The following is a 13,078-nucleotide window of genomic DNA, read 5'->3' on the forward strand; positions in this document are numbered from 1 at the left end:
CCCCCCCCTCACCTCCATCCATAAACTCCTCCCGGAAGAACTGGGCGGGCCCGGCCGCCGTCACCGCCATGAGGGCACCGAGCAGGAGCGGGAGGCAGAGGCGGCTCATGGCGGCGTTCCCTCAGCCCAGCGACGCTCACACGCTCCCTCCCAGCCCGGCGGCGCCCGGCACTGCGGAGGGGGCGGCGGCAGCGCCCCCCTTTTATACTCTCGCAGCCCTTAGTCCCGCCTTCCTCGCCACCCCATTGGCCCGACCCCGCGCTGCGCCCTCTCCCATTGGCCGCCCGCCCGCTGGTCGGCGGCGGCGGCGCCCCCGAACGTTTGCGTCCCAGATGGCCGCTTCCTATTGGTCGAACGGGACGGCCAATCAGGAGCGACCACGCGTTCGGAGGGAGACGCCCCCCCCCCCACGTCTCGCGCGCTCCTTCAGCGCGCGGCAACGGCGCGGTCACGTGGTGCGGAGCGCGCGCGCGCGCCGGGTGGGTGGGTGCCGTGTGGGCGCCATAAGGACACGGCGGGTCCCGCGTGGGGACACGGAGCGGGGCCGGAACGGAACAAAGCGGCGTTAAACACGATGATGTCATAGCACACGGTGACGTCATACCGAGCTGTGACGTCATATGTCCTCATTCAGTCACGCTATGTGCCGTTCTGTTAATGAAGAGACCACAAGACAGAACGGGAACCTCGGGGGGCCGCGGGGTCACGAGCTCCGATCAACGCCCGGTGCCCCGTGACGTCACTCCTCGGTCTCATGACGTCACACCCTCCTCTCATCGCCCTGCGGCCCCTTTCACTCCGCCGCACTCAAGATGGCGCCGCCCTTAGGCTCAGATCCGCAAAGGAACACTTCCGGGTGACGGCGGTAGCGCTTCCGGCCGTCGCGATGTCGCCCAGCGTGGCCGAGCTGCTGCTGCAGCGCCTGGAGCGGGCGGCGCCGGGACCCGATGGCGGCTTGTGCAGCCTGGAGGCGGCCGCCGCGCTCGGCCTCGACCATCAGACGCTCGTGGGAGCCGTCAAGAGCCTGCAGGCGCTCGGGGAGGTGCGGGGAACGCGGGGGGGGGACGGGGAGCGAGGGCAGCGCCGGTACCGGGGCTGATACCGCTGCACGATCGGATCCCAAAGCCCGATACCGGCCCCGGTACCGGTCCCGACCCACGATCCCCACGTGTCTGATGGCGGTGCCGTCCCGGTTCTCATGGCGGTGCCGTCCCGGTTCTCATGGCGGTGCCGTCCCGGTTCTCATGGCGGTGCCGACCCGGTTCTGTCCCGGTTCTCATGGCGGTGCCGTCCCGGTTCTCACGGCGGTGCCGTCCCGGTTCTGATGGCGGTGCCGTCCCGGTTCTGATGGCGGTGCCGTCCCGGTTCTCATGGCGGTGCCGACCCGGTTCTGTCCCGGTTCTCATGGCGGTGCCGTCCCGGTTCTCATGGCGGTGCCGACCCGGTTCTGTCCCGGTTCTCATGGCGGTGCCGTCCCGGTTCTCATGGCGGCGCCGTCCCGGTTCTGATGGCGGTACCGTCCCGGTTCTGATGGCGGTGCCGTCCCGGTTCTGATGGCGGTACCGTTCCGGTTCTGATGGCGGTGCCGTCCCGGTTCTCATGGCGGTGCCATCCCGGTTCTGATGGCGGTGCCGCCCGCAGGTGATCGAGGCGGAGACACGTGCGACCACGCGCTGGGAGCTGAGCGCCGAGGGCTCGGAGGTGCTGCGGGACGGCAGCCCCGAAGTGCGGCTCTTCAACAGCGTCCCCGCCGACGGGCTGCCCCAGAGCGAGGCCATGGTCAGCAATGGGATGGGACGGGGGGGCTCCGGGGGTCCCGCGGGTCTCACGGCCCTCACCTCCCCCCCCTCACCCCACAGAAGCTGCCCGGCGCCCAGGTGGGATTCAGCAAAGCCATGGCCAACAAGTGGCTGCGCCTGGACAAGGGGGCACCCGGCGGCCCCCGCATCTTCCGAGCCGTGAGTGTCCCCCCCCCCACATTCCATCCCCCCCCACCCCGCTGGGCCCTGACCCACCCGTGGGTGCTGCAGGTGGGCGCAGTGCAGGACGAGGTGCAGAGCAGCCTGCGGCAGGTACACGAGGGCAATGGAGACTCTTTGTCTGAGCGTGAGCGAACTGACCTGAAGAGGAGGAAACTGCTGCTGGAAGTGTGCGTGGGGAGGGGGCAGAGCTGGGCTGGGGGGGGGGCAATGATCAGGGGCACCCATTGACCCTGCATTGCCTTCAGCACCCTCAAGTCCTACTGGATCCGCAAGGGCAGCGCCTTCAGCACGGCTGTAGTGCGGCAGGAGACCGACCTGACACCGGAGATGATCGCCACGTGAGTCTGGGGGGACACAGAGGCCTCTTTGTGACCCCAAACCCCCCCCCATCGCCCCCCTCATCCCTGCAGGGGCTCCTGGAGGAAGCTCCCCTTCAAGGCCTACAACTTCTCAGCACTGGGGCTGCCCCCCAGCTGTGGGCACCTGCACCCCCTGCTCAAGGTGCGCTCACAGCTCCGCCAGATCTTCCTGGAGATGGGGTGAGTGGGGGCACAAACACTCAGGGAAAGATGGGGGTTGGGAAGACATAGTGGCTCCCCCCAGTGACACCCCAGACCCCCAGGTTCACAGAGATGCCCACAGACAACTTTGTGGAGAGCTCCTTCTGGAACTTTGATGCCCTCTTCCAACCCCAGCAGCACCCAGCCCGAGACCAGCACGACACCTTCTTCCTGCAGGGTGGGTGCAGAGGCCAGGATGGGGGCACACACACACACACACACACACACACACACACTCACACACACTCAAATCCCCACTGACCCCCTAATGTGTTCACATCCTCCCCCAGACCCCGCTGAAGCCCCTGAGCTGCCCACCAACTACATGGCCAAGGTGAAGAAGGTTCACTCTCACGGAGGCTACGGTTCACAGGGGTGAGTGCTTTGGGATGGGCTGGGGGTTTAAGGCTGGATTGGGGTCCCTTAGGCTGATCTGAGCACTCTCCCCACCAGGTACAAGTATGAGTGGAAGGTGGAGGAAGCAAGAAAGAACCTGCTGCGCACACACACCACGTCCGCCAGCGCCCGTGCACTGTATCACCTGGCCCAGCAGGTAAAGCAAGGACAGGGGAGCGCGGGGGGGGGCTGCCTGACACCACCCCCCCCTCCAGTTTCTCACCTCGTTCCTTCCCCCATATCCCCCATTGCAGGGTAAGTTCACTCCTGTAAAATACTTCTCCATCGACCGGGTCTTCCGCAACGAGAGCCTGGACGCCACGCACCTCGCTGAGTTCCACCAGGTGGAGGGGGTGGTGGCCGACCGTGGGCTCACGCTGGGCCACCTGATGGGCGTCCTCCAGCAGTTCTTCACCAAGCTTGGTATGGGGAGAGCACAGGGGCGGCTGGACGGGGGGGCTGGAGCACTCCCTCACTGTTGTCTTCCCCCCCTCAGGCATCAGCAAGCTGCGTTTCAAGCCAGCCTATAACCCCTACACGGAACCCAGCATGGAGGTGTTCAGCTACCACGAGGGTGCGGCGACTTTGGGTTCTACTTGACCCCTGAGAGGGGTGGGGGAGCTCTGGGGTGTGGTTTTGGGGTGGACGGGGCTTAGCCTCACTCCTATGAGGTTGGAGGCAATGGGACACCACTGGGGAGCAGGGCCTGGCCCATGATATCCTGCAAAGTACACGGAGGTGTGGACAGTAGACAAGTCTGGGGTGCCCCAGTGGTGGGGGTCCCCATCTCACCCCCTTGTGGGGTGGGGGCCCCGCTCTTCTCACTCCATAGGACTGAAGAAGTGGGTGGAGGTGGGAAACTCGGGTGTTTTCCGTCCTGAGCTGCTCTTACCCATGGGGCTGCCCGACAATGTCTCTGTCATTGCCTGGGGGCTCTCCCTGGAGCGGTGAGTCAAGTGGGAGCGGAGGGGACCCCAACACTGGGGCGTGCCCTTCTGAACCCCCCTCCTACCCCAATCCAGCCCCACCATGATCAAGTATGGAATCAACAACATCCGGGAGCTGGTGGGGCACCGCGTCAACCTGCAGATGATCTACGACAACCCCCTGTGCCGCCTCGACGTCTGAGTCCCTATGGAGCACTGCAGTGTCACCAATAAACTTCCTTTGTGCAGCTGGATGACTCTGCATTTGCTGGGGGGCAGCAACCACATGTGGGATGGTGGCTGAGGGAAAGCTTTACTGTGGTGTATGGGTTACGAGCTGGATTTGGGATGAAAGCCCCCCACTGCCTCTGTGTGGTGATGGGGCACCTGCACCTGAAACGTGAGGCTGGCGATGGGCTGAAGGCTGCTGGACACATCAGGGATGGGAGCTGTGTTACCATTCACATTGTAGGGCTTTCCAGGCCGGTTCTAGATGTCGGCATCACAGCAGCAGCCAAATGGGGACAGCACAGTGGATCTGCTCCTGCTTTCTGCTAGGCCTCAGTGGCAGCAATACCCTGCAAAACAACACCAGCAGCACCTCAGACCTCTCCTGAGCCATGAGCCACTTGGCCCTGCCCACACCTGCCCCCAGGAGCCATCATTACTCCCTAATTACTCCACGCTCCTCCATCCATCCCACGCTCCCTACCCTGCAACCCTCGTCCCTGTCCGCCATCTTGGCCGCCCCGCCTCTTCACAGCCCAGCCCTTCCCGCCTTTTATTTCTCCGTCGCTCATTGGCTGGCCTGTGGCAAAGGCGGACGATGATTGGTTTGCTCGGATGTCAGTCACCTGCCGCCCATCGTCGCCCCGCCCACCATCTCACCTCAGCGAGGCCTTTGGGTAATGGCGGCGGTGCGGGGTGAGGCGCTGCGGCTCCGCACGGTGTCCCGGTGTCCCATAGGCGGCCTCCCTCGGTGTCCACACATCTCCCGTGTCCCTTGGCCCAGCAGCAGAGCCCTGCCCTGGGGGATGTGCCCACACTTGGCTCATATTTGTCATATTTGTGGGTTGGGAGCTTATGGCAGCGTGCAGAACAACACCAGAATACCGGCTGAAACCCATCAAAAATAGCCCAAAATACTCGATTATTTGTCCCTAATGCCTCCCTGCCCTCATTTACTGCATTTATCCTTCGTTTCCATACAGGATATTGGGTCTCCCCCCAGTTGATCTGTTGGGCCTCCCTCTGACAGATGCCATTTGTACATAGGGCTCCCTGCAGTTTCTCTGTCCCACAGCTCAGCCCTCAGGGACATCCCATAATATTAAGGCTAACTGGATGTTTTCCCTTCTGAATTCCCCGCAGGCCTCTGAGGAGCTCAGCCGTGGGCTTTGGACGGAGGTGGGAGCAGCCCAATGGCCTCATCCCATCACCCCGACATCACCACGGCTCTGCAGGACAACGAGGCTGCGCTGCTGGAGCCCGAGGAGACACACAATGATGCTGAATGCTGCCCTGGGCCGGGCAGGGAAAAGGCCCATGAGGAGAACTCAGGGTAGGAGCCCTTCAGTGGGGAACACAGTGGGTCAATGGGCACAGAGTGGTGGGGAATGGGGTGAAATCCAGCTGGCGGCCATGCCTGTTTCATATCTTTATCAACAGTCTGGATACCATAGAAACATAATAGGATAGGATAGGGTAGGATAGGATAGGATAGGATAGGATAGGATAGGATAGGATAGGATAGGATAGGATAGGATAGGATAGGATAGGGTAGGGTAGGGTAGGGTAGGGTAGGGTAGGATAGGATAGGATAGGATAGGATAGGATAGGATAGGATAGGATAGGATAGGATGGATAGGATAGGATAGGACAGGATGGATAGGATAGGACAGGACAGGACAGGATAGGATAGGATAGCCTGGGTTGAAAAGGACCACAATGCTCATCTCATTTCAACCACCCTGCTGGGCGACCCAGAGCCACATCCAGCCTGGCCTTGAAATGAAGGGGATGAGGGGATTGAGTGCACCCTCTGGGACCAGACCTCATTACTCAGCAGCCATCACACCCATTAGTGTGGTTCCCCCCTTTGGAATCCTAATTACCCCATTAATGTACCTAACTGAGCACTGACTGTTGGACTCAATAGGTTGAAATGTGGGCAAAGGGGGGTGGAGATGATTTGGGGATGGGCTGCACGTTGCCAGGGCAGTTTGGGGGGCAAATTGTGAGTGCGTGTCCTCGAGCTCCACACCTTTAAATCCCCAACCAGCCCCGGGGGGCAGCTGGGAGCTGAGCCCATGGAGTTTATCAGCAGGTCCCCTGTGCCTGTTGGTGACACGGGGTTCTATTTGGGCTCAGGATGGAGGCGTCGGGCCCGGCGGTGCTGGACAGACAGGCTTCATCCCGCTACTTTGCTGCCCTGGACTCCAGCGTGGGGGATCTGCGGCAGCGGGCACAGAGCCTGATAGACAGACTGAACGACAGCCGCAAGGAGGACCACAGCGTGATGAGCGGCTTCCGAGACAGCCTGCAGCTGAAGGTGTGCGCTGTGCTGGGACGGGGCACGGTGGGACCGTTCGATGCGTTTAATCGCATCATTCCAACCGAATTAACCGCGGTGCTTTGGGGGGGGGAAGCAGCCGCCCGGGGGGCACCGGCGCCAGCTGCAGAGCCTGGTGCGTGCTTACACCGGCTGCGGCAGCAGGGAGCCCCCGGCCCCCCCGGGGTGGCTGCAGCTGCCTCCAGCTCCGCTTCAGGGAGCAGAGGGGATGCCAGGACCCCCCCCCCCGGCCCCCCCGGGGCGGCTGCAGCTGCCTCCAGCTCCGCTTCAGGGAGCAGAGGGGATGCCAGGACCCCCCCCCCCGGCCCCACGCTGCTGCTGCCCGCTTGGCCGCGTGCCGCGCTGGACTTCGCTCCTGCCGGCATCCCCGCAGCCAGGGGGCAGCGCCAGCACTTGGGGGAGGGGCTTCATGATGTCTGCGCCCCCCCTGTGCGCAGATGGCGGCTGGGACGGGGCAGCTGCGGCTGCGGGGACTCTGAGCTCGGCGGCGCTGGCTGGAGCAACAGCGACCGCGGGCGCAGCTGGCAGCAACGCCGGCCAAGCTGGGCCGGGAGCCGAGCCAGCGCTGGGCAGCAGCTGCCACCCCCCCCTCGGGGACGGCACCGGCTGCGCCCACGGTGCTGCCGTCCCTGCTGTCCCCAACAGCCCCCGTTTGTCGTCCCCTTTTTCAAAGGTGTCCAACCTGGCCGAGCAGCTGGAGGAGCGGCTCTTCCAGCTCTACAGCCTCCACAACGAGCTGATCCAGGAGCGGCTGCAGGAGCTGGCAGAAGTGATGGAGCGCGTCCGACAGGCCGAGGCCGAGCTGCAGCAGGTCTGCCACACCGTGGAGGAGGCATACAGGGACCTGTGCCTGCAGCCCGAGACGTGAGCACGGCCCCAAGCGCACGGTGAGCCCCCAGACCTCACAGGGAGCCCCCAGACCCCCCCACCAGCAGGTATTACCAATACATTGGGCCGGCCGCCCCCCCACGAACAGAGAAACGGGGATACGAGGCACAAATTGCCTTTTCCACAGGGTGTTGGTGTTTGGTTTTTAACGCAATTCAAATAAAAGATCAAAACGGCCACACGTGTGAGCTGTGGCACCAGCAGCACGAGGCAGCACCAAGCCCTGTCCTGGTGACAGGCAGCCAGGAGGGCACTTCCAGCCTTTATTGTGTGCACGGTGAGGGCACCAGGCTGCCCTGCCATGCAGGTGGCACCGCATCCATTCCGTGCAGCACCGGCCCCTTTGGTGCAGCCCAAGCCCCTGGGCCGTCCCAAAAGGCCGCAGTGCCCCCAGCCCGGCCCAGCTCTACCCGCGCCGCTCCGTGGGCTGCCCGGCCGTGAACGCCTGGATCCCGGTGATGGCCCGGCCCAGGATCAGCGCGTGGATGTCGTGGGTGCCTGCAGTGGGGGGGGGGCTGTCAGCACACAGCGCTGGGATCACCCAGCCCGCAGCTTTGCAGGTACCTTCGTAGGTGTTGACGGCCTCCAGGTTCATGGCGTGCCGGATGACATGGTACTCGTCGCACACGCCGTTCCCCCCCAGCATGTCCCGCGCCTGCCGGGCGATGTCCAGGGCTTTGCCGCACGAGTTGCGCTTCAGCATCGACACCATCTCAGGGGTGGCCCTGGGGGGGGCAGACCCTCAGCTGGGCCCTGGGGAGCCCCCCCCGCAGCTCCCCTCAGCGCGGCACCCACTTGCCCTCGTCCTTGAGGCGGCCGAGCCGCAGGCAGGCGTGTAACCCCAATGTGATCTCCGTCACCATGTCCGCCAGCTTCTTCTGCACCAGCTGGTTCCGGGCCAAGGGCACCCCGAACTGCTTCCTGCACAAGGGGGGGGCACAGGGAGCTGGGGGGCGATGCAGTGGGGCCGGTTGTGCCCCCACTCCCCATTACCTATCCAGGCTGTACTGCCGAGCCGTCTCCAGGCAGAATTCTGCAGCGCCGAGTGCACCCCATGCGATGCCGTATCGGGCGTGGGTCAAGCAGCTGAAGGGACCCTGGGGGGCGGCCGTCAGTGGGGGTCCCGTTGCCGAGCTCCCCCCTCTTTCCCCCCAGCTCCTTACCCCCAGCCCCTTGGCCTTGGGCAGCACGTTCTCCTCCGGCACCTCCACGTCGTCCATGACGATCATGCCGGTGGTGGAGGCGCGCAGGGAGAACTTGCCCTCGATTTTTGGGGTGCTGAGCCCCTCCATGCCGCGCTGCAGCAGGAACCCCCGGATCTGCTGGTCCTCCTCGCACACCGCCCACACCACGCACAGATCCGCTGCTGGAGCGTTGGTGATCCTGGGGGTGTTGGGGGGCTCAGCAGGGCCCTGGGTGGGCTTCTCCCCCCAGCATGACTTTGGGGGAGGGTCTCACCACGTCTTGGTGCCCCGCAGGCGGTAGCTCTTTTTGGCTTTGTCGTAGCGCGCTCTTGTCTCCATGCTCCCGGGGTCGCTCCCGTGGTTGGGCTCCGTCAGCCCGAAGCAGCCCAGCATCTCCCCCCGCGCTGCACAGTGGGGTCAGACGGGTGTGGGACCCCCTGACCCCCCCCCACCCCCCACCCCTGCTCACCCAGTGCGGGCAGGAAGCGTTCCCTCTGTGCGGGGGTCCCGAAGGTCAGGATGGGGTGCATGACGAGGGACGACTGCACGCTCAGCACCGAGCGGTAGCTGCTGTCCACGCGCTCCAGCTCCCGGGTCACCAGCCCATAACCCACCGAGGTGGTCCCCGCGCAGCCGTACCCTGGGGACCACCGCACCGCTGTGCCCCCCTGCTCCCTTCCCAGGGACCCCACTGCCCCCAGACCCACCTCTGGAGGATCGTACCCCCATGGGGTCACTCCTTCCCCTCCCACGCACCCCCAGTGGTCCCAACACCACCCTGGACCCTCCCCATAAGCCCTTAGAACTCCCCTTCTCCCTCCCTCATCCCTCTGCTCATTGACTCTCTCAGGGGAGCTTCCCCACCCAGAGACCCCACAACCATCCCTAAAGTTTCCCTTACCCCCCATCTCCCCAGAACCCCTTTAACACCCCCCATAAACCCCCCCCTCACCTTGTATGGTGGGACCCAGCAACCCCAGAGCTCCCATCTCATTCACGATTTCCCTGTCAAAGACTTTTGGGGTGGGAGCACAGAAAGATGTGAAGCCGGCCGAGATGGGGGGGAATGGGGGGCAGGCAATGGGGACCCCCCAGCCTCCCCCATTGTGGTCCCCCACGTTGGCCGGTGGGGGTATCAGGGTAGCAACAAGAGGGGTCACGGGGAAGTTATGGGAACATATGGGGGGTCTGAGGATAATGGGATATAGGGGAATATCAGGGGCATTCTGGGAGGGTCTGGGGGTATCAGGGGAATACTGAGAGTGTATGGGGGTCAGAGACGTGCCAAGGGGGCAATGGGGTTCCCATTTTCCAGCCCCCAGTTTTGGAGCAGGAACACGGCACCATTGGGGGCACTGGGGGGTCTGTGGCCGTACCCTCGTGCCTGTTGGCACGCAGCACGCGGGGCAGCAGCTGCTCCTGGCTGTATTTGCGGACGGCGTCCCGCAGCATCCGCTCCTCCGGGCTCAGCAGCTCCTCCAGCACCAGGGCGTCCCCCCAATGGAAAACGGCTGGGGGGGAGAATCGGTCCCCGTGGGAACCCGGGGAGCCCCACGCGTGGGGTCAGCACGGGTGGGATCTCAACCTTCCTCCACCCCCACGTTCACGTTCTGGAGCCTCTTTTACCCTTTGCTCCGTCCTCCCCACCTCGCCGCCCCTCACCACGGTTGGGGGCGGCACCAACGGGACCCCGCTGCTCCAGGGGGGGTCTCCCTCACTCCACTCACCACGCGTGGGGGCGGCCGTTCCCCCCCAGCGGACACCGCTCAGCGCTGAGCGCAGCAACGGGGCGACGAAACGCAGCGCCATGTGGCCTGGGGAGGAGGGGGGGAAAACGTGGTAGGAAGCGAAACCAAGACCCCCCAGAGCCCCCCAACCCAGCGCAACCGACCACCGTCCTCCCCCCGCACCGTGCGAGCAACGCGGCGGCGAACGGACCCAGCGGGGCACTGGAGTAACGTCACCGGGGGGAGGACACGGTGGGAGGGTTTGGGATGAACCTGGGATTAACCCCTTCCTGCCCCTAAATCCTGACACCCCCCCCCCAAACACCGAACTGCGTTACACGACTGTTAGACCAGGGATGGTGGGCGCGGGTGGGGGGGACTTGAGTCCCCCATATAATCCCAATTAAACAAGGGGTTGTTGGAAATGATGGCGAGGCATCTTTGGGCACCAAAGGGTTACGGGGTCTGTGCACCTGCAGGTAACAGGTGAGGGCAGCGCTGGGTGCGGGGGTGGCCCCTCGTGCTGTTTATCTGCCCTATGGGGTTATAACAGCTGCTTCATCCCCTTCAGCTGCACCTGGAGGTGAAGAAACGGGTCCTGGGGGGGGGGATCAACGCCCACAGAGGGATGGAGAAACGGGGATGTGGCAACGAGGGACAGCGGGGGTGGAGCGGGGTTGGACTCGGAGACCTGGGGGTCCTTAATGACATTAAAGAATCTCTGAATTCTATGATTTGAGGGGTTGGAGATGGGGGGATTTGGTGTCACGTCGATGTATTTGGGGAACCTCGGGGGTTTGGGGGGAATTCATGGATTTGGAATTGTTTATAGGGGCACACCCACCCCCCCCCCCCCCGCCCCCATCCAGGCCCCACAAGCAGCACATGGGCTGGATCTGTACACGCTTTATTGATCCCCGTCCCCCCTGAGCCCCAAACCCCAGAGGGCCGCAGCGTCCCAGGGTCGTTTGCATAGCAAGAATGGGGGGGGTGTGACGTCAGGATGTCACGAAGGGTCGGTGATGTCATCCAGCGGGGTTGCGTTGTGACGTCACAGCAGTGACGTCACGGCACGGAGCGTTCCCCCATCCCTACGGCTCTAACGGTGCCACCCCAGGCGCCATCGGAGCTGTGACGTCACCGCTCCCCCTGTGCCGGCGGTGACGTCACTCGGCGCCGTGACATCATCAACCCCCCTCCACGGTGACATCACCGCCGTGACGTCAGCGAGGGCCAAAACGGAGCCGGGGGCGGGGAAAGCAACACCGGGAAAGCAGCGGGGCCGGGGGGTGTCACAGTATCGACCCTTTGGTACGTGGGGGGCACAAGTGCCTGCGGGGCCCCGTTATGTACAACGAGCGATGGGGACGGGGGGGGGCTCAGCGCCTCGGGGGGGCTCAGCGCCTCGCGGGGGCCCGCTCCCCATCCCCGGGGCTGGAGGCGGCGGCGGGGGGAGCCGACCCCGACCCCACCACCACGATGGGCACCGGGGGCACGGCGCGATGCTCCTGCACCGGGCTCAGCGCTTTGGGCGCCGCCTCGGTCCCGGTGCCCCCCAGCAGCAGCGGCGGCTCCTGGCGGCCCAGGCGGCGGGCGGGGGCGGCCGGGGCGTCGCCGGGGCTCTCGCCGTCCCACTCGGCCAAGCTGTGAAGCGACGGCTCGGGCGGGAAGTCCTTGCGGGGCTCCAGGCCCAGTTTGCGGGCGGCGGTTTTGTCGGGGCCGGGCCGGCGGGTGAGGCGGGGCGAGTCTGCGGGCTTGGCGTGCAGCTTGGCGGGGAACGCGGGCGGAGACGCGGCGGGAGGCGACGGGGTGTGGGCGAGCGGCGATAACGGGATGCTGCCCGCAGACTTGCAGCGCGCCGCCCGGTACTGCCGCTGCAGCTTCGGGGACAGGCCCTGCAGGGAGCTGGGCCGGAGGTGCGGGCCCGGAGCCGGCGACGGGGGAGCGCTCGAGCCCGGGGAGCTGCTGGGCGGGGACGGCCCTGCCCGAGCCCACCGTCAGCGCGAGGCCTCACACCGGGCCCACGCCCCGCCATGTTTCCCCGGCCGCCATGTTTGTTTCCCCCCCGACCTCAAACCACTTCCGGCTCCCTCCCCCCCCCACTTCCGTTTCGGCAGCCCCCCCCAACACTTCCGGCTCCCCCCATTCCCTTCCGGTTCCGGTACCTGCGTCGGTGGCGCGAGGCGGGTGTGCGGGATCCCGCGCCCGCGCATGCGTAGGGGAAGCAGGGAGACTGTCGGACGAGGAGAGGGAGCGGCTCAGTGACGTCAGCGAGCGGCTCGTGTGCAGCAGCGACGCCTGGCGCGCCAGGTGCCGGAACAGCGCGCTGCGCCGCCTGGCGGGCGGGAGGACTCAATGCAGCGACCGCACCGCCCCCAACCGGCCCCGTTCATTCATTTACCGGCCCCGTTCATTCATTTACCGGCCCCGTTCATTCATTCCCCGGCTCCGTTCATTCATTTACCGGCCCCGTTCATTCATTCACCGGCCCCGTTCATTCATTTACCGGCCCCGTTCATTCATTCCCCGGCCCCGTTCATTCCCCGGCCCCTCTCACCTCTCGTGGCCGCTCCCGGTGCCGCCCCGGCGGTTCCTCCGCGCCATTTTGGTCCGTGCGCTGCGGCGCCGCGCGGGCCCGAGGCGGATGGAGGTGTTCTCCAACGGGGTGGTGCTCACCAGAACCTTAGTGCCGCTCTAAGGGGGGAATGGGGGCGAGCAATGACCCAACATGGGGGGCTTCAGCCTCCGGGACACACAGGGACCCCTGAGATCCCATAACCAAGAGACTGAATGTCTCCATCACCCCACAGCCCATAAACCCATCACCCCATAACACCCCATCA

General features: G+C 65.0%; 5 protein-coding genes across 8 annotated transcripts in view; 2 read left to right on the forward strand and 3 right to left on the reverse strand.

Moving 5' to 3' along the window:
* CALR (calreticulin) overlaps positions 1-188 on the reverse strand; it is a 2,714-nt gene extending 2,526 nt beyond the window's left edge. Inside the window, exon 1 of the mRNA XM_015850617.2 lies at positions 13-188. Coding sequence (XP_015706103.1) covers positions 13-109 — 97 coding nt within the window. The 5' untranslated portion in view covers positions 110-188. The remainder of the gene's footprint in view (positions 1-12) is intronic.
* Positions 189-846: 658 nt separating this feature from the next.
* FARSA (phenylalanyl-tRNA synthetase subunit alpha) lies at positions 847-4,116 on the forward strand. Its single transcript, XM_015850613.2, has 13 exons — positions 847-1,042; positions 1,642-1,779; positions 1,860-1,958; positions 2,031-2,149; positions 2,228-2,320; positions 2,393-2,521; positions 2,605-2,720; positions 2,833-2,917; positions 2,996-3,095; positions 3,193-3,361; positions 3,435-3,512; positions 3,771-3,885; positions 3,961-4,116. The coding sequence occupies exons 1-13, from the start codon at positions 887-889 to the stop codon at positions 4,064-4,066; spliced, it is 1,503 nt and encodes a 500-aa protein (XP_015706099.1). The 5' UTR covers positions 847-886; the 3' UTR covers positions 4,067-4,116.
* A 543-nt stretch (positions 4,117-4,659) lies between these two features.
* On the forward strand, positions 4,660-7,501 carry SYCE2 (synaptonemal complex central element protein 2). 2 transcript variants are annotated; one of them, XM_015850620.2, is made up of 4 exons: positions 4,660-4,769; positions 5,236-5,425; positions 6,235-6,415; positions 7,110-7,501. In XM_015850620.2, exons 2-4 carry the CDS (start codon positions 5,286-5,288, stop codon positions 7,302-7,304), a joined length of 516 nt encoding a protein of 171 aa, XP_015706106.1. In that variant the 5' UTR covers positions 4,660-4,769; positions 5,236-5,285; the 3' UTR covers positions 7,305-7,501. The 2 variants fall into 2 exon arrangements, with proteins under 2 accessions (XP_015706106.1, XP_015706105.1); XM_015850619.2 differs by having other exon boundaries at positions 4,723-4,788.
* Positions 7,454-12,941, reverse strand: GCDH (glutaryl-CoA dehydrogenase). Of its 3 annotated transcripts, XM_015850614.2 has the most exons (12): positions 12,793-12,941; positions 12,401-12,570; positions 10,236-10,322; positions 9,885-10,019; positions 9,461-9,523; positions 8,978-9,148; positions 8,783-8,912; positions 8,488-8,707; positions 8,318-8,421; positions 8,120-8,245; positions 7,889-8,049; positions 7,454-7,822 (listed from the first exon to the last, which is right to left on the reverse strand). In XM_015850614.2, the coding sequence occupies exons 1-12, from the start codon at positions 12,837-12,839 to the stop codon at positions 7,731-7,733; spliced, it is 1,506 nt and encodes a 501-aa protein (XP_015706100.1). In that variant the 5' UTR covers positions 12,840-12,941; the 3' UTR covers positions 7,454-7,730. The 3 variants fall into 3 exon arrangements, with proteins under 3 accessions (XP_015706100.1, XP_015706101.1, XP_015706102.1); XM_015850615.2 differs by lacking the exons at positions 12,401-12,570; positions 12,793-12,941 and adding an exon at positions 10,419-10,484 and having other exon boundaries at positions 7,485-7,822; XM_015850616.2 differs by lacking the exons at positions 12,401-12,570; positions 12,793-12,941 and adding an exon at positions 10,400-10,468 and having other exon boundaries at positions 7,485-7,822.
* The window catches only part of LOC107307155 (microtubule-associated serine/threonine-protein kinase 1-like), a 2,732-nt gene continuing 2,572 nt past the window's right edge, over positions 12,919-13,078 (reverse strand). The window contains exon 8 of the mRNA XM_015850610.1: positions 12,919-12,927. Within this exon, the coding sequence (XP_015706096.1) occupies positions 12,919-12,927 (9 nt within the window). The remainder of the gene's footprint in view (positions 12,928-13,078) is intronic.

This window comes from Coturnix japonica, unplaced genomic scaffold (genome assembly GCF_001577835.2).
Source record: "Coturnix japonica isolate 7356 unplaced genomic scaffold, Coturnix japonica 2.1 chrUnrandom497, whole genome shotgun sequence".
NCBI classification, from domain to species: Eukaryota; Metazoa; Chordata; class Aves; order Galliformes; family Phasianidae; genus Coturnix; species Coturnix japonica.

Coding starts and splice junctions, on each gene's coding strand:
- FARSA (XM_015850613.2), top strand. CDS start 887: ATGTCGCCCAGCGTGGCCGAGCTGCTGCTGCAGCGCCTGGAGCGGGCG. Junction 1,780..1,859: donor TGCCCCAGAGCGAGGCCATG/GTCAGCAATGGG, acceptor CTCACCCCACAG/AAGCTGCCCGGCGCCCAGGT. Junction 1,959..2,030: donor GCCCCCGCATCTTCCGAGCC/GTGAGTGTCCCC, acceptor TGGGTGCTGCAG/GTGGGCGCAGTGCAGGACGA.
- SYCE2 (XM_015850620.2), top strand. CDS start 5,286: ATGGCCTCATCCCATCACCCCGACATCACCACGGCTCTGCAGGACAAC. Junction 5,426..6,234: donor GCCCATGAGGAGAACTCAGG/GTAGGAGCCCTT, acceptor ATTTGGGCTCAG/GATGGAGGCGTCGGGCCCGG. Junction 6,416..7,109: donor GAGACAGCCTGCAGCTGAAG/GTGTGCGCTGTG, acceptor CCTTTTTCAAAG/GTGTCCAACCTGGCCGAGCA.
- GCDH (XM_015850614.2), bottom strand. CDS start 12,839: ATGGCGCGGAGGAACCGCCGGGGCGGCACCGGGAGCGGCCACGAGAG. Junction 10,020..10,235: donor AACGGCCGCCCCCACGCGTG/GTGAGTGGAGTG, acceptor TCTCCCCCCCAG/CCGTTTTCCATTGGGGGGAC. Junction 8,913..8,977: donor ACGCTTCCTGCCCGCACTGG/GTGAGCAGGGGT, acceptor CCCACTGTGCAG/CGCGGGGGGAGATGCTGGGC.